We start from the raw sequence: 19,419 nt of genomic DNA on the forward strand, positions 1-19,419 counted from the left end.
GGACCAGCACAGTGATGGAGCGTCTAGATTAGCCTGGGGTGGGTGGGAGAGAGTATCATCAGCTCTGTGGGGGTCGGCGTGAGGGAACGCTGGGATCAGGTTGGGAGGGGAAAGTGAGGTATTACTGATCCTGGAGGGGTGTAGGAGGTGAGGGAGCGCCCGGCCCGATGTCGGGTCAGAGTGAGGGAGCGCCCGGGCCAGCCCGCGAGAAGGCAAGCGGGGCGGGGTCTTCTCCTGTCAATCAGACGGGCGAGCGGAAGTCGAGTGACGTCACCCGCGCCCGGTCCCGCCTCTTTCCTCGTGTGGCGGTGATGGCGGCGCCCCCGAGCAACCCCAGCAACCCAGTCGTTTTCTTTGATATCACCATCGGCGGCCAGGTAGGGGGCCTGGGGCCGAGGGGTGGGGTGATGAGGCACTAAGGGACCCGGGGTCGGGGGATGGGGCTGCGGTCAGCCATATTGGGGTTCCTGGAGCGAGCCGGGGACGGGGCTGATGGGGACCATGTCCGTGGCTCCTGGGAGTGGGTTAAGATTAGATATGTTTGTCTGCTGCCGCAAAACGACAGATTTCTCGGTGGAAGATCAAGCTGGACCAGGCCAACTTGCCATCAATCTACAGTCATGTCACCCAGGGACTTGGGATATATATTATATTCTTTATGGCTATGTTTTTTTCTGTAATCAGAATTATTTGTGCAGTGTGCTGTTGGTTATGTGTTTTCACCTTGGTCCCCAAGGAACACTGTTACGTTCCTCTATTTTCTTGTATTTTGAATGATATTTCAACTTGAACTTGACAGTGATATTAAACCTGATTTGGATTCATCACTAAGCCCTAAGCTGTTGGCAACGTTAGATGTGTGTCACAATATTTGGTAATAATTTGCTTTATGTGGTCTCTGTGATACATGTTTTGTGGGAGTACCGTGGTCCCGAGGAACATTGTTTTCATTTGGTTGTATATAAGTACGATCAAATGATAATAAACTTGAACATGTCAAGGACTAGGTATTATAACCTTTATCCGTTTTATAACAGTAATAAATTGGGAGTATGATGCAACTTCTCCACTTTTCTGTATGAGATCGGCTTCAGCATCATGCAGAACATAACATCATTCCTATACTAACCCTTCCACCGCTGGTGAACTGTGGCTGTTGGATAATCCATGTGGTTACTCACTGAGGCTTATACCATACCACATTAGGCCATTCAGCCTATTAGTTTGCTATGCCATTCCACCCACTGTCTCCTTCCTTCTTCCGTAACCGTTGACGCCCTGACTAATCAAGAATCTAACAACCTCAGCTTTAAGTATATCCAAAAACTTGGTCTCAGCAGCCATCTGTGGCAATGAATTTCACAGATTCGCCGACGTCTGGCTAAAGAAATTCCTCCTTATCTCTGTTCTAAATGGACATCCCTCTATTCTGAGGCTGTGCCCTCTGGTCCTGGATTCCAACCCTATAGAAAATATCCTCTGCACATCTACTCTATCAAGGCCTTTCAATATTCAACAGGCTTCAATGAGATCCACCTCCATCCTTCTAAACTCCAGCGAATACGGGCCCAGAACTATTAAAAGCTCCTCATATGTTAACTCATTGTAAAAGACATAAATTTGGGAGTATAATGCAAGTTCTTTACAGTTCTGTATGAGGGCATCTTCATATCATGCAGAGCATAAAATCATTGGCTATCAATGCTGAAAATGAACCTCGCATCACTGGCGCAGTGTGGCTGCTGTTGAACTAGCTGTGAACTGCAGTGTGTTCACTCAGCAAGTTGCCAGCCAAGCCTGGCAATTGTATCACAACAAAAGGCATGGAGAACAGTCGAGTAGGATCATCACCAACTGAAAATCAGAATCAAATACATCGCGGAATTTGTTGTTTTGCAGCAGCAGTTCAGTGCAATACATAAAATATACTATCAATTATAAGAAATACATAAAAATTTAATAAGTAGTGCAAAAGAGCAAAAATAATAAGGTAGTGTTCATGGGTTCATGGACCATTCAGAAATCTGATGGTGGAGGGAAAAAAACTGTTTGTAAAACATTGAGTGTGTATCTTCAGGCTCCTGTTCCTCTCTACTCGTAGTAATAAGAAGAGGACAAGACCTGGTTAGTGTGGTTCCTTAATGATGGATGCTACCTTCTTGAGGCATCGACTTTTAAAGATGTCCTTGGTGGGTAGTCTAGTGACATGATGGAACTTTCGGACATGTCACACAGCACCCTGAGCTGTAAATATATCTCCATTTCTTCATCAAAACCCTGGAATCTCCAAACTAATAGAACTGTGGAATACTTTCACCTTGGTCAAGAGTGCCCTGACCACAGCATTCTCAAGGATTGCCAGTGATGCTCTAGTTTAAAGTTCAAGTTCAATTATCATTCAACCACACATGAACACCCATGTAAACATATAATCACACAAAAAATATAGTATAGGCCAAGTCCCTGAGTGAGCTCTCCTGTAAGTTGCTGGTGCATGGGTATTATTGGCAAGAACAAGCAATTCTCAGTAGTCTGTAGATGAACCAATGCAAGCATACTTGCAATCTGCTTGTCGTGCCACTGATCAAACTCTGGGGGGTGGCACCAATGGGAGGGGCCAGCACAAATCCTCTCACCCCCACAACCCCCGAACCCAACATAGACAAAACAGTACACCGTCTCTGACATCTCCTCTCCTGGACTGCTGCAACGGGCAAGCCCACAGCTTGAGGCCTATCTGTCTCGCCAATAAAAAAGGGAAACGGCCTTGTAGCATTTAACATTATCAATGTTCAACAGCTTCGTGCAATTGCAAGAGAAATGTCCAAGACACTCACTGAATTGAATGATCTTTATTGTCACTATACATAGGCACAATAAACTTATAGCAGACAGCAACATGGTCTGCACCAAGCCCAGCTCTTCTGCCAATGAGCAGATCACAGATGGGGTAGAGCTGCAGTACCTGAAGTTCTTTGTGTCCAGCATTGTCCAGTGATTATAAAAAAGACATTTCAAATCACCTTTGATTAGCCCCCCCCCAAAAGGTCACTGTGCCTGAATGCACCATCTTCTTACCAAAAGTCCCTCAATAGTCTTAATTGCCTCAAAATTCAGAAATGCTCCAGGATAAGCATGTATTTTCATCTTCATTTGATTTGGTAGCTAGTCTTACATCAGTAACAAGAAGTACAAAAAAGCTGGATGAACTCAGCAGGTCGGGCAGCATCCTTTGAAAGAAGCAGTCAATGTTTCGGGCTGAGACCCTTCGTCAGGCCTAAAGAAGGAGGGGGCAGGGGCCCTATAAAGAAGGTGGGGGGAAGGGTGGAAAACCAATCAGAGGAAAGATCAAGGGATGGGGGAGGGGAGAGGCAGGAGAGTTGAAGAAGGAATCTAAGGGGAAAGCACTAGGGGTAGTAGAAAAAGGCAGAGTCATGAGTGGTGATAGGCAGCTAGAAGAGGAGACAGAGTGAAGGTGGGGTGGGGGGAAGGGAGAGGGTGGGAATTACCAGAAGTTGGAGAATTCAATGTTCATACCAAGTGGCTGGAGACTACCCAGACGGTGTATGAGATGTTGTTCCTCCAACTGAAGTTTGGCCTCATCATGGCAGTAGAGGAGGCCATGTATGGACATATCCGATTGGGAATGTGAAGGAGAGTTGAGAGCAAAAAGTGAGAGCCAAACTTCAGTTGGAGGAACCAGAGCATGCCGAGGAAAGCCGCACAGTCATGGGGAGAACGTACAAACTGCTTGTATTCAGCTGTGAGAATTGAACCCTAATTAAAGTGTTGTACTAACCACATAATGGCAGTGTATCTGTCTGGTGCTATCGATGGGAGAAGCTGTAGTAGGTACACTTAATCCTGATAAGCACTGAAGGTTGTACAGGTTACTGTTGTTAAGTCTGTCACAGCTACAGGGGAACAGGCCACCGACAGTAGCTCACCAGAGTCCTCTGTCATGGTTCAGTCTTTGAGTGGTCCTGCTGATGGAAGCTTGATTAGCCCATTCGCTTCCAGACTAGCTGCTCGCACCATACAACTTCATCTGTCTTTTCGGCAAAGTTCGTTCCTCTACCAGGGATGAAATCTTTGGAGTTTCTGTAGCTGTGCACTTTTTACAGGATGTTGTTGCTAGCCTCATGCCCTTTTGCAGTCGGGCTTAGGACTGTCCATGCCAGAGTTACAAAAGGGAAGGACTATAAAGATGGTGCATACACCAGTCCAAGTCTTTCAACTCAGCTGTCTTTTGGGAGCTTACTCATCATACTACATTGATATCCAAATTGTCATTGATTTGGTCTGTATACACTATGCAAGGCAAGCTTTCAAAGTATCTTGGTACCTAAGACATAGGAACAGAATTAGGGCACTCAGCCCAACGAGTCTGCTCTAACATTGCATCATAGCTGATTTATTATCCTTCATTCTCTTGCCTTCTCCCTGACTAACCAATAAACTATCAACCACCGCTTTAAATATTCTCAATGACTTGGCCTCCACAGCCGTCCATGGCAATGGATTTCCCTCTATTCTGAGGTTGTGCCGTCTGATATTAGACTCCCCCACCATAGGAAGCATCCTCTCCACATTGACTCAAACTTGCCTTTCAGTATTCAATAGGTTTTGGTGAGATTCCCCCTTATTTTTCTAAACTCTAGCAAACATAAAAGCAAAACCAATACAAGGGATGGTAGTAACACACACAAAATGCTGGAGGAACTCAGCAGGTCAGGTAGCATCTTTGGATAGGAATAAACAGTTGATATTTCAAGCTGAGACCCTTCATCTGGACTGGAAAGGAAGGGGAAGAAGCTAGAATAGATGACGGGGGGGGGGGGGAGAGCACAAGCTAGAAGGTGATAGGTGAAGGTAGAGGAATGGTGAGAATTGGGAAATGGAGGACTGGAGATGGTGCAGAAGATATTCATTGGGATATTGCCTGGGATGGAGAACTTCAGTAATGGCAAGAAATGAAATGTATGGTTTTTTATTTCAATGGTACAGTCTTGTGCTGGAGAGGGAATACAATAATGAGGGGTATAGATAAGATGCAGTAGATAGTTAAAATCCTCTTAGCAATGAACCTCATTTACACTTAGGGCTAGGGAGTTCAGATTAAATCTAAGGAACAGTTTTCACTCAGAGTGTGGCTGTCAAGTGGATGATGGCAGAGTAACTAAGCGAGTACTTGAATTCCCACGGCATAGAAAGCTACAGACCAGGTCCTGATGAAGGGTCTCGGCCTAAAACGTCGACAGTGCTTCTCCTTATAGATGCTGCCTGGCCTGCTGTGTTCCACCAGCATTTTGTGTGTGTTGTTTGACCAGGTGCTGTAAGTGGTATTAGTATAGATTTAGACATGGCGGCAAGTATATGGGTTGATGCTGTTTCTGTGCAATGTCACTCTTATTCCAAGGACAATCAGATTAATGCATATTGCTTTTGTAAGAATTTCTAGCAACTTACTCATGTTCTCTAATTGATTCATCCTGCCCTTCTAATTCTAAACTGTTTCTTATCCAATTATGCTAACAGCACGTTTTAAAATTCTCCACTTTTTGATGTCTGAATACTAATAAGCATAGAAAATAGGTGCAGGAGCAGTCTTTTTGGCCCTTCGAGCCTGCACCGCCATTCAGTATGATCATGGCTGATCATCCAACTCAGAACCCTGTACCTGCTTTCTCTTCATACCCCCTGATCCCTTTAGCCACAAGGTCCATATCTAACTTCCTCTTAAGTATAGCCAATGAACCGGCCTCAATTGTTTCCTGTGTCAGAGAATTCCACAGATTCACCACTCTCTGTGTGAAGAAGTTTTTCCTCATCTCGGTCCTAAAAGGCTTCCCCTTTATCCTTAAACTAGAAAGTTTAAAGTAGAAAACAAGTCAGTGAATATTAGGCAGCAGTCAATAGACAGAAGATGTGCTTTTGAAAATTCAACGTTATAGGTGAGAGAATTAATGAGCAAGATCGTTAAATGCTTAATGAACATTGAGGGTTTCGAGAACAGATCAAAATCTGTAATCGTGTAATAGATTTTCTATTGTACTGTATGTCTATAAAACTATCATAGATTTTAAAATTGGATTTTTTTTTTCATTTTGTTATGTCCTTGTCTTAAAGTGGACCTCCTACACAACGGGAAGTGTTACTCAGACAGTTTATAGCAGGGGTTGGCAAACTTTTTGCCTCTGTGGGCCAGATCGTGTATTAATGAGTGGACAGTGGGCCAGATAAATGCCATAAAAAACTTGAAATATGGGAATTATCCATTTATATGCATCTAGTTATGTTTTGCCTCAAATTAATGAAAAGCTCATGCTTGAAAATCATCTGTACCCCTGATTTATAAAATAGCTGCCTTGTCTGAAATTGAATATATTTTAAAGCAGATGATTTACTTGGAGATGGGTACTGGTCTGGCTTATATTTCCGCTTCTAAGTACACTATTAATCAGCTTCACATACATTTGTGTTCAGATATTTCACTGTATTCATTAAGGTAGTTCATGCAGTAATTAGTGTCTGACAGAAGAATTATACGATAACTTTACAGTTGAATAGAATTAGCATTTAATTGCCCAAGTAAACGTGTTAAGTTCTTAATCATTTGAACGTACACAGAATAATTTCAGCTCCACTATTTGTTATTATTTTGAATCACTATAATTTTAATTGGAAGTATTTTACTTAAAGACCACTGTTATGAAAGTATGCATGTGGTTCAATTAAGTTGAGTTGGAAAAACAATAGCATGTTTCTTGACTTTATTGATTAGTCATTATTTCTTCCAAAGTAAATAATCCAGTCATGTTAGAAGAACTTCTTAGTGATTAGGATAATTGCTTCAGTAGAGATTGTCCCAATCCATTTACCAGAAGGTGGGCCAACTCAGAACTAACCCAAAATGGAGAGGGGTTGCAGAGGTTAGTAATCTCATCCACCGTTAATACAAGTTACTGTGCTTTTCTAATTACTGGATTCTTGTAAATACTGCCTTGCAGCAATTCATAATCTCTGAACTTGTAGGAATGTTCTTAGATGAGCTCCTTTCAGATTGATGGTGAGAGAGGTACAAGAATAGGCACTTCTTTTGCTGGTTATTTACTATAGTCAGAATAGAACTGCCCTGATATCTAGACGGGTGATAGCTTAACATTTTCTAATGTTGTGATCTTGTTCTAGACACTAAACATTAAAATTTATGAATTATGTTGTTATTTTATAAAGCTGTCAAACTTTCATGGAATCCTTCATAGAAACATTTGAACAGTAATGATTTTAAGAATAGACCCTCATAAGTATTTCACTTTTGACATTTGAAAATTGTATTTTAATGTTTGACTGTCAATGTGGGGAAGACTAACATAACATCCCCAGTAGCCTAACCTGATCCAACAACAAAGGTGCCACAGCCAAGAAAGCTCACCAGCACCCCACTTCCTCAGAAGGCTGAAGAAATTTGACCTGCCCATTTCGACCTTCACCAATTTTGATCACTATTTCATTAGAAAACATCCTATCTGAATGTATCACAGCTTAACATGGGAGCGTTGCACTTGCTTACTTTTTTCTACATGAGATCAGATATTTCCCACAGCATTCCAAGTGTATTTTCACCAAAGCCCTACAATAAGACATCTTTACTCTTTCTCTAAAAACATGCGAATGCTTATGTATTTATGTGTTTTTTGTTCCATATCCATAGATAAACTTCTAACTTTATATAATTATTTATTCTTGTTGTTTTTGTCGCATGTCGTACCAGCACATCACCACAAATTCCTAATACCTGTTAATATATGTGGTGAATAAAGTTGATCCTTGATCATCTCATAGAGCTGGGGTTCCCAACCTTTTTTATGTTATGGATCCCTACCATTAACCAAAGGGTTGGGAACCCCTGACTTAGAGTGAAGTTCACCATAGGGCTTACCTTCCTAACCAATTGTGCACCTGCATGTTTACTTTCAGCAACTCATATACAAAAGCATCCAGATCCTTTTGAGCATTCACATTTTCCAATCTAACGTTAGAGTAATACTCTGCCTCAATCTTCATATTAGTGTTTGCATCAGCTGGCTGGCCATCCCAATGTCATATCCTGAATTCTTTGACTTTTCAACTCTCTGCAGTTTGTTTTGTTATCCCACTGAAACCTCCTTGGTAATGATTGTAATGGTGTTGCAATCATAATTGGGATGCAGTCATAGAATGCACCAACACAGAAACAGGCCCTTCAGCCCATCTAGTCATGCCTAGTCACATTGATCTGCATCTGGACCTCCATTCCCCTTCTACTTATCCAAATGTATCTTAAAAGTTGCAATTGAACTTGCATCCATCACTTCCACAAGCAGTTTGTTCCACTCTCTCACCATCCTCTGAGTATTGATGTTTCCTTTAAACATTTCAGCTTTGCATTTAACCTATGACTTTGAGTTCTTAGTCGAATGATCTCTTTGTTCTATAACAGGAAGTAGGTCGGATGAAGATAGAACTGTTTGCAGATGTTGTTCCCAGGGCAGCAGAGAACTTCAGGTAAGATGCAGTTAAATTAGCCACTTTATTTCACTTCCATATTCTATAAACTAATTCATTGTTATGCTGTTACTAATTCAATACTTTTTTTCTCCATTTTAGGCAGTTCTGTACTGGAGAATTCAGGTGAGTCCAAGCTTTGGTTGCATGTGGATTATTTGGCCTTGATTTGGTGTTCTTAAGAGTTTTGAAAACTAGATGCAGTACAATGCAATTCTGTGCTCAGGTGAAGCTTACAGAGTAAGAAATTTCATTGCAACCTGCAGTATATGACAAAAAATTTAATCTGAGTTTGGTTCACAAACCAGTTATTCAGTTTACCCAGTTCTTTTGGTTCTAGGAATACTTAATGTATTGACTATGAAAGTAAGAAAGAATGAATTGTAGTTTATTTTTATAATTTTCTTATCAAGAATAAAGTTTTATTTGAAATATATAAAAAATATATTCACAGTAATGAAAAGATTTTCATTACCTGATGAAGGCCTTGGCCCAAAATATCGGCTGTTTATTCCCCTCCATTGATGCTGCCTGCCCTGTTGAGTTCCTCCAGTATTTTGTCTGTGTTGCTCTGGATTTCCAGCACCTGTGGAATCTCTAGCATTTTTGATCAGTAGATGAGCTGGCACTTTTACCTTGAAATCAATAATGCAAAATTGCCAGATCATATTTCCTCGAATGGACTAATAACTCAATGACTACATATGTACGTATTATTTCACTTTCTTTCCTGAAATTGCTCATTGTCTGTCCTTGGGTGAACCAAATTGTTGAGCTTTATTCTGTTCTGCAGGGATGATGTAGAGGTTATTGCAGGGAGGAGTTGTTCAGTGGTCAAAGACCTGCTGCTTGATGTTGATGTTCTACTTTCACCATCTCCTAATCCCCAACCGAGGCTGCAGGGCTAAAATCAAAATGACGGATTACCAAACTTCACACAGTGCAGAACACTATGTACAGTATAAGAAGAGTTACGTCACTCAAGTCAAGTATGATCTCCTAACGGGTTATCTTGGTGGGTCCTCAGCTGATCGTAGAGGCCAATCTGGGATCCATCCACATGTTCTGGTGCAGTGTGGGAAAGAGTAAGTGGTGGCTGTGGTTAGTGGTCAGGTCTTTTGGTTGTTCAGTCTCTCCTTTGCAGTTGCTGCTTGCACTCTGGCATAGTGGAGGTTGCTCTCAAACAGATTTCCTCCAGGAGAATCGATTGAGTGCAATGTCTTCCCAGTTTTTCTCTCCATTGTTGAAATTCTTCAGGCTGATATTGATGTTATCTTTGAAGAGTTTTCTTTGCCCACTAGGGGCTCACTGACCGCCCTTCAGCTTGGAGCACGGAATCTGTTTGGGGAGACGTAAGTGAGGCATCCAAATAACGTGACCTATCCATCGGAGTTGGAGTGATTTATCATGATGGAGATGCAGTTCGTTGACCTCCCCCAGTACGCTGGTGTGTCTGTTCTTTCAGCTGATCCTCAAAATCTTTCATAAGACTCTTTGGTGTTAATTGTTTCAGGGCTTTTATGTGCTAACTGTAGGTGATCCATGAATCAGCTCCATACAGACCAGAGGATCTATCTGTCACCACAGCAATGAAGTCACCACTTCAGTCTTATTCTACCCACCTTCTTAACTACTGACCTCATGCAGATTAGCACAAAATAATTAAGAAATGCCATTGCAACTGGTTAAGTAATGGGATCTTTTAGAAACCGTGCGTCTGCGAGTCAGCTGGGGTAGTCGAAGGCCCAATGTCTGCGTCTGAATCAGAGTCTGCTGGAAGCCAAAGAATACAGACTATCTTGAGGTTGCATATGTGGGTGGGAGGAAAGGGGCTTGTTTTACTGTTGCTTGTTACTTGTTGTGTTCTGTGTTGTTTTGCTGAACGTAGTGGGCATGTTATGTTGACACTTGACACTTCTGTAACTTCCTGTTACAGAGCAAGGATCATTTATCTAAGAACTGGAAGTCATAGGTTAGTGCGAAAGGTACACTTCTCTGTATGTTTTGATGCCATCAGCATCATCATTTTGTGCCATGTGGTATGACATAGACAAGCATGGTCTTCAATCCTTGACCATAATTATTCTTGTCAAATTTTTCTACAGAAGTGGTTTGCCATTTCCCTCTGGGCAGTGTCTTTACAAGACAGGTGACCTCACCCATCAATACTCCTCAGAGACTGTCTGCCTTGCGTCAGTGGTCACATAACCAGGACTTGTGATATGTACTAGCTGCTCATACGACCATCCACCACCTGCTCCCTTAGTTTCATGTGACCCTGATTTGGGGGGAGGGGGGGGTTCTAAACAGGTGCTACACCTTGCCCAAGGTGACCTGCAGGCTAGTTTAGGGAAGGAACACATCTTACTTCCATTGGTAGACACATATCTCCACCCGACGCCCCTATGTTTTGATGTACGTGTGATAAATGAATCTTGAACCTGTTGCTGAAAGGAACATGACTAAACACCAACAGCTTTTCTTAAAAATGGTTTGGCTGCCTGTGCCTTATCTATTCAGTGCAATTATTTCATAGCCTTTTGCCAGCCTCTAATGATTTTGGGATGGAGTTACTTTAAGTTGGAAGTGCAAACTTAAAAGATTAACACCATGTTAGTTTCAAGAACCTGGGACTTACTGACTCTGTGATTTCTGTTTTGTTCCATCAGGAAGGACGGGGTTCCTGTAGGTTACAAAGGAAGTACATTTCACAGGTATGATATTGCATTTTAATTTATGGCACTGGATTTTGTATTGGCATTGTTTCATGACTAGAGATCAGAATCAATCACCATTCCATAAGAACCTGCATCCCTTCCAAGGAAAATTGCGTAAATACTGCAAGACACAACCCCCCTCCAGCAAACCCGTTTTCAAACAACTCCCTTTTGAAAAGCCCTAAAGCGCTATCAACGAATCTTGCCACCTAGCAACCCATCTATTTAACCCTGCCCTAATCATAGGGCATTTTCCACTCACCAATTAACCTTCTTACCGTAATGTCCTTGGAAACTCACATGTCAGGAAAGAGAGCTTACAAACTCCTTACAGATGGCATGGGAATTGAACTCCAAACTCTTGACACCACACAAACTGCTACCCTACAAGTACTGTTTCTTCCCTCAGACATGTAATCTAATCAACCATTCTAGTTATCCACCCCAACCCCTCTCTCTGTTACCTCCAGTACACTGGAATGTAAACAATTTAAACCACTTTTGATAAAGCTGTTTACCTTGTAAGTACATGCTGGTATTTATGTATTGATACATATTTTATTCCATATATAAGTATTTTTTACATAATTCTGTATTCTGCATCATTTTTGAATATTGTTTAATGTTGCATGTCGCAGCAACTAGATGAGTTAGTAGGTTAATTGGTCAGTTATTTATTGCAATTTTAGTTAATATTGTGTATTACCATGTACTAATGCCGCAAAACAACAAATCTCATGACATCTACTGGTGATATTAAACCTGATTCTGATTTGGCATTTGTCCGTCAATCTGAAACTGGCAACAGTCTACTGGATAAGTCAACCTCCACAACCATCTGTGCAATGAATTTCACATTGAACCACATGAAACCCTTAATCAGGGCTTTTGACCAGAAACACCATCCCCAGTGCTGAATGCCTCCAGCAAATTCTTGCTTCAGGCTCCAGCATCTACAATCTCCTGTGTCTGCTTTGAGTCTGTGCTCTCTGCTCCTCAAGCTTTTCACTAATGGCAACACTCTTTACCTTTTTAATCCCTTTTTGCCTTTTAATAAAATGCAAAAGAAATCTCTGCATTTTATTTATTCCAAGCAGAGCACCACCGGCTTCTCCAGTCTAACTTGCAGCTGAAATTCCTTCAATCTGAAGCGTTTGCTCTAGGATTTTTCCACAGGCTCACCATGATTTTTTTCTGTTAAATAATTCATGAGGAATAAAGGCACAGCTGTATATACTTTATCAGTTTACCTTTGCAGTGATTCTGATCTGCAAAAAATAAAGTCAGTGTATGTTCATTTTTATTCAGCTTGTCGGACATTCTTACTTGGGTGCCTGGTGTGTCAGCATCACCATGTTAATCCTGCAGCTGAACTCAATGTATTTAACCAGTTTATTGAGCGGGCACGTACGGCTGGCAACAAGAGGTGGTAGAAGTTGTATAGCATCAGTTTGATTCCTTGGTTGTCAGGACTCTTGTTCATCCATTTCTAACAAAATACTGGCGACATGGTAGCATAGTGGTTAGCATTACACGATTACAGCGCCTTCCTTAAAGTCAGTTCTCAACTCCTGCTGCTGTCAGTAAGGAGCTTGACTGCATGGGTCTCCTCTGGGTGACTGACAGGAGAAGGAATGGGATGGTGAATGGGCAGTTAGTGCAGAGCACCCCTGTGGTTATTCTGCTCAATAATAATATACCGTTTTAGGTACTGTTATGAGGGAATGACCTCCCAGGGAAATGCCATGGAGACCAGGTTACTGGCACTGAGCATGATTCTATGGTGTAGAAAGGAATTAGGGAGAAGATGGGAGTGGTAGTGATAGGGAATCTGTAGTCAGAGGAACAGACAGGAGATTCTTTGGGTGTGAATGGAGCACCTAGATGATATGTTGCCTCCCAGTTGCTAGGGTCAGGGGCATCTCAGATCACATCACAGTAGTTTGGAGAGATGGGGGGAGCCACCGAATGCCTTCATACATATTGATACTAATGGCATAGGAAGGAAATGCAAAGAGGTCCTGAAGAGAGAATTTAGAAAGTTAGGCAGAAAACTGAGAACCAGGACCTCCAGTGTGGTAATTCCTGGATTGCTACCTGTGCCATGTGCCAGTGGGGGTAGAAACAAGATGATTTAGCTGATAAATGTGGGGACAGGACTTCAGGTTCTTGGATCATTGGTATCTCTTAGTGGCTGAGGGATGGTTGTAGTTGGGAGCTGAATGTTCAAGGTTACTGGTTGGATAGGAAGGTGGGTCGAGGGGCTTGGCTCTGCTGGGAAAGGGTAGCATCAAATCATTAGAAAGGTGTGACATAGGATCGGAAAATGTTGAATCCTTGCAGGTTGAGTTAAGAAACTGCAAGGGTAAAAGGACCCGGATGGCAGTTATATACAGGTCTCCAAACAGTAGCTGGGATATGGACTGCAGAATACAACAGAAAATAGAAAAAGCGTGTTAAAGGGACAATATTATGATCGTCATAGGAGATTTTAACTTGCAAGTAGATTGGGAAAACCAGGATGGTAATGGATCTCAAGAGAGAGAAGTTGTTAAATGCCTACGAGATGGCTTTTTAGAGCAGCTTGTTGTTGAGCCTGCTAGAGGGATCAGCTACACTGGATAGAGTGTTATGTAATGAACTGGAGGCATAGATCACTATGTGATTGAGTTCAACTTAAAATTTGATAGGGAGAAAGTAAAGTCTGACGTAGCAGGAAGGAAATCACAGTGGTATGAAAGAGGAGTTGGCTAAAGTAAATTGAAAAGAGATGCTGGCAGGGATAACAGCAGAGTAGCAATGGCTTGAGTTTCTGGGAAAAATGACAAAGGTGCACGATAGATATATTCCAAAATCAATGAAATACTCAAATAGCAAAATAGTACAATGTGGCTGACGAGGGAAGTCAAAGCTAATGTAAAAGCAAGCGAGAAGGCATGCAACTAAGCAAAAATTAAAGGGAAGATAGAATATTAAGCTTTTTAAAAACCTGCAGAAAGCAACTAAAAGAATCATTAAGAGAGAAAAGATGAAATATGAAAGCAAGCTAGCAAACAACATCAAGGTGGATATAAAAAGTTTTATCAGTGTATAAAAATGAAAGAAATGAGAGTGGATATAGGACTGCTAGAAAATGAGGCCAGAGAAAAAATAATGGGGGTCAAGAAGATGGCAGATGAACTAAATGAGTATTTTGCATCAGTCTTCGCTGAGGAAGACTCTAACAACGTGCCAGGTGTTGAAGGGTGTGAGGGAAGAGAAGTGAGTGCAGTTACTATTACAAGGGAGAAGGTGTTCAAAAAGCTGAAAGACCTAAAGGCACATATGTCACTCGGACCAGATAACGGCAGCCAATTGTTCTGAAAGAGGTAGCAGTAGAGGTTGTGGAGGCATTAGTAATGATCTTTCAAGAATCATTGGTCTCTGGCATGGTTCCAGAGAACTGGAAAATTGCAGATGTGACTCTACTCTTTAAGAAGAAAGGAGGGAGGCAGCGGAGAAGAAATTATAGACCAGTTAGCCTGACCTCAGTGGCTGAGAAAATTTGGAGTCAATTGTTAAGGATAAGGTTATGGAACTACTTGGTAACACAGGAGAAGATAGGACAAAGTTAGCATGGTTTCCCAAGGGAAAATCTTGCCTGAAGGAACTGTTGGAATTCTTTGAGGAGATTACAAGCAGGATAGATAAAGGGGATGCAGTGGATGTTGTATATTTGGATTTTCAGAAGGCCTTTGACAAGATGCAACACATGAGGCTGCTTACCAGGTTAAGAGCCCATGGTATTACAGGGAAGTTACTGGCATGTATGGTTAGAGCATTGGCTGATTGGTAGGAGGCAGCGAGTGGGAAGAAATGGATCCTTTTCGGGTTGGCTGCCAGTGACTAGTAGTCTGCTGGGGTCGGTGTTGGGACCACTTCTTTTTATGCAGTATATCTATGATTTAGATGATGGAATTGATGGCTTTGTTGCCAAGTTTGCAGATGATATGAAGATTGGTCGAAGGGCAGGTAGTGTTGAGGAAACAGGAAGGCTGCAGAAGGGCTTAGATTGGGAGAATGGGTAAGAAAGTGGCAAATGAAATACAATGTTGGAAAATGCATGGATATGCACTTTGGTAGAAGGAATAAATGTGCAGACTATTTTCTAAATAGGGTAAAAAATCTAAAATCTGTGATGCAAAGGGTCTTAGGAGTCCTTGTGCAGAACACCCTAAAGGTTAACTTGCAGGTTGCGTCAGTGGTGAGGTCTAGAATACAAGAGCAGGGATGTGATGCTGAGGCTTTATGAGGCACTGGTGAGCTCTCACCAGTAACTTGGTTCATTATCTAAGAAAAGATGGGCTAGCATTGGAGAGGATTTGGAGGATGATTCTGGGAATGGAAGGGCTATCATATGAGGAGCGGTTGGCTCTGGACCTGTACTCATTGAAATTTAGAAGGATGAGGGGATCTCATTAAAACCTTTCAAATGTTGTGTTGGTTGTTAACGCAAACCTATGTTATGTACATGTGATAAATAAATTTAAATCTGAACTTACATTACCTTTGTTCAGTTTTAAATCCTGTTCTCCAATAATTCCACATGAAACATTCTGAGGGCAGGTACTAACTCACTAGCTGAGTCATTCTAGTAGTTTTACAATCTTTTAATTTTGCATCATGCTCATTAGAATTTTGACTACATTTATGAGTATTTCTAATAGGACATGTAACTGAACAGGAGTGCTTCTAACAAGTCATGTTTCTGCAGTGCCATTGAACTGTGCTCTTCATTCAATTCTTTCAGAGTCATCAAGGATTTTATGATACAAGGAGGGGACTTTGTAAACGTGAGTAATTCACTTCAGCAATAGCATACTTTATATATTGTGCTTCAGATATTACACTTAATTGCCTGGTCACATCGAGGGTCGGGCTGGACTTGTCATTGTATCGCTTGAAAATTTTTCTTTGTTGCCCCAAAATGCAGTTAGTAAATCAGCTGAAATAAGGTCTTGGTCCTGGTCTGTAAAATCCAATTCTAAAGCAGCAGTTAGCAGTATCAGGCGAGGAAATGTGTTTTCTGTTAGGAACCCCACCGTCTAGGTCATGCTCTCTTTTCACTGCTACCATTGGGTGGCAGGAACTTTAGGTCCCTAACAACCAGGTTGAACAGTTATCATCAGCTCTTGAGCCAGTATGAATAACCTCACTCACCTGAACTCCAAACTGATTCTACAATCCACAGACTCACTTTCAAGGACTTTACAACTTATGTTCTCAGTATTACAGTGCCTTGAAAAAGTACTCACGCAACTATTTTATTGTCCCATTTTCTAAATTTAAAATATATTGAAGTAGGATTTTTTTGAGCTATTCTACAAAACATTGGCATCATGTCAAATTTTAAAAATCCAAAACTTGTCAATGTTTTACTGAAAGTTAAAAACAAAAATTGTGAGGCTGAAAAAGTATTCATCTCCTTTGTAATTACTATGCTAACTTTTCTCAGCAGCAATATTTGCCTTATCTACTCACCCAGTTTGTTCATGTTGAGAAGTGGTGGATCACCTGTTTTCAATCAATTTATAAGAATAAATATCCCCTCTCTCTATAAGGTCTAATAGTATAGTGGATTTTCAACAGACTAAACCAAAATGAAGACAAAAGAGCATTCAAGACAAGTCAATGAAATGATAATAGAGAAGCACAAATCTAGGGATAGGTATAAGAGCATCTCAAAAGCACTGAACGTCCCTTAGAGCTCAGTACAGTCCATCGTGAAAACCCACAATGCCTAGGTCAGGCTGCCCTTCCAAGCTTAGTCGCCAGTGAAGAATGGCGCTTGTAAGAGTGGCTACAGTGATGCCAACAATCACTGAGTGAACTGCAGAAGTCAGTGGCTGCAATTGGAGATGAGGTTCCCAAAAAGAGTATTTATGGAAGAGTGACAAGGAAGAAGCCCTGGCTATGAAAAAGGAGCATATCATTGCTCGTAAAAATTTTTCAAAGTGTCACATTGAAGATACTGTAAAGATGTGGAAAGTCTTGTGGTCAGTTGTGACTAAAGTGGAACATTTTAGCCTCAACACTAAGCAGAACATGTGGCGTAAATCTAATATTGTGCGTCAGCCAGGTAACATCATCCCTACTGTAAAGTGTGGTGGAGGTAGTATCATGCTGTGGGGATGTTCTTCAGAAGTAGGGACTGGAAATTTAGTCAGGATTGATGGGAAGATGAATGCTAGCCTCTTTCAGAGAAACTTAAACTGTGGAGGAAGTTCATCTTTCAACAGGACAATGAACCAAAGCATACTGCCAGAGAAACCATGGAATGGCTTCAAATGATCTCCTTGAGTAGCCCACTCAGAGACTTGACCTTAACCAAACAAACTTCTCTGGCAAGTCCTCAATATCACTGTCCACCACCCTCCCCAACTAACCTGGCACAGCTTGAGCAATCTTGTAGAGGAGTGGGCAAATCTTGCACTATCGTATAATAGCTGTGAGAGGTGGTTAAAGTAAGTACTGAGCAAAGGGGGATGAATATTTTTGAACTGCTGGCATGTCCATTTTTGAATTTTTAGTGCTTCATGCTTTACAATTTTCCCTGTTTTTATTTGAGCTCTACTGTGAAAAAAGAATATGTGATTCACAGATAAAAATTCTCTGTTAAATTGATCAAAATTTCTGATTATAATCAGAATCAGGTTTAATATCACCAGCATATGTTGTAAAGTTTGTTGTTATGTGGCAGCAGTCCATTGCGATGCATAATAAAAACTGTAAATGACGGTAAGAAGTTTGTGTGTGTGTGTGTATAAATAAAAGTTAAATTAAATAACTAGTGTAACAAAGGGTTGTGGGCTGAAAACTTTTCCAAGGCACTGTCTTTATTATTGCTGTTATTATTTCTTTAATATTTGCGCATTGGTTGTCAGTCTTTATTTGTATGTATTTTCTCATTGTTTCTATTGTACTTCTTTGTTCTACTGTAAATGTCTGCAAGAAAGTGAGTCTCGGTAATACATTGTGATGTATACAGTACGTACTTTGATAACAAATTTACTTTGAACTTTATTCAAAATCCTTGCCATGTGGTAATGAAGGGAAGCACATATGAAAGGCTGTTCTCAAAATATTATATTTGAGGTGAACGATGGCTTAAAACTAACCTGGTAACTCCTCTGTAGCAGCAGTGCCCTAACAAAGTGCATTAAAGACAGGTCCTTTCTGTGGACTTCCCCAGGATATCTGCCGTAATCTCCTTATAGCACATTAAGGTTCAAACAAGTGTTGTGTTTCAGATACAATGCTTTTACAAAAATGAAGGCTGTACCAAGTCCTATCTTCTGTTCATCCATGTACTGACCTACATTCTGTCCCATCTAAGCAATATTGTCATTTCAGTTTCTCATCCTTTTCAACTCTCTCTGTGGCTTCCCCTTCACAACTGTAATCTGCAGCTTTCTAAGGCAGTATTAGATCTCTTAAACTCAACCCAGTTTCTGATTAGCCCACCAGAGGTTGCTGAAGTTCAAAGTAAATGTATTATTAAAGTTACCCTATACTACCTTTAGATTTGGTTTTTTTGGAGGCATTTACAGGAAAAATTGAAAAATACTGTATACTCAAATTTATGAAAAAACTATACATAAACAGACAAAGGCTGACAAATAACCAAAGTGTAAAAGAAGACAAACTGTGCAAATAAAGAAATAACAACTAAGAACATGAGTTGAAAGTGAATCAGAATTTTCTAACTGTGCAATCACACTGGGCTGAAGTGAGACAGGTCATAGAATCACTTCAGAATGGTCGTCAGTGAGTGTCTGAATCCTGAACCATCTGCCGGTGCTGCCAACTTCAGGCAACTTTGGACTTTTATACCAGTATCTCTTTGAACTTCAATATTCCCTAAGGACCAATCATTCACAATATATATCCTACCTTTATTTTCATCCAAAATGCATCACCTCACACTTAACACGATTAAATTACATTTTCCATTCATCTGCCCTGCTTTCCAGCTGATCAATATCATTCTGGGACTTAAGTTTGCCCTTTTCTATAACAAACCCACTACCAATTTTGTGTCTTCTGCACATTTGCTCATCATACTTCCTACGTAGACATCCAAGTTGTTAATGTGTACAACTAACAGTGCAGGTCC

General features: G+C 41.1%; 1 protein-coding gene across 1 annotated transcript in view; it reads left to right on the plus strand.

The window, feature by feature from the left end:
* The first annotated feature begins 281 nt into the window (after window positions 1–281).
* ppih (peptidylprolyl isomerase H (cyclophilin H)) overlaps window positions 282–19,419 on the plus strand; it is a 29,732-nt gene continuing 10,594 nt past the window's right edge. The window contains exons 1-5 of the mRNA XM_059952358.1: window positions 282–377; window positions 8,483–8,547; window positions 8,650–8,673; window positions 11,217–11,261; window positions 16,054–16,096. Of these exons, the coding sequence (XP_059808341.1) occupies window positions 312–377; window positions 8,483–8,547; window positions 8,650–8,673; window positions 11,217–11,261; window positions 16,054–16,096 (243 nt within the window). The 5' untranslated portion in view covers window positions 282–311. The remainder of the gene's footprint in view (window positions 378–8,482; window positions 8,548–8,649; window positions 8,674–11,216; window positions 11,262–16,053; window positions 16,097–19,419) is intronic.

This window comes from Hypanus sabinus, chromosome 27 (assembly GCF_030144855.1).
Source record: "Hypanus sabinus isolate sHypSab1 chromosome 27, sHypSab1.hap1, whole genome shotgun sequence".
Lineage (NCBI taxonomy): Eukaryota > Metazoa > Chordata > Chondrichthyes > Myliobatiformes > Dasyatidae > Hypanus > Hypanus sabinus.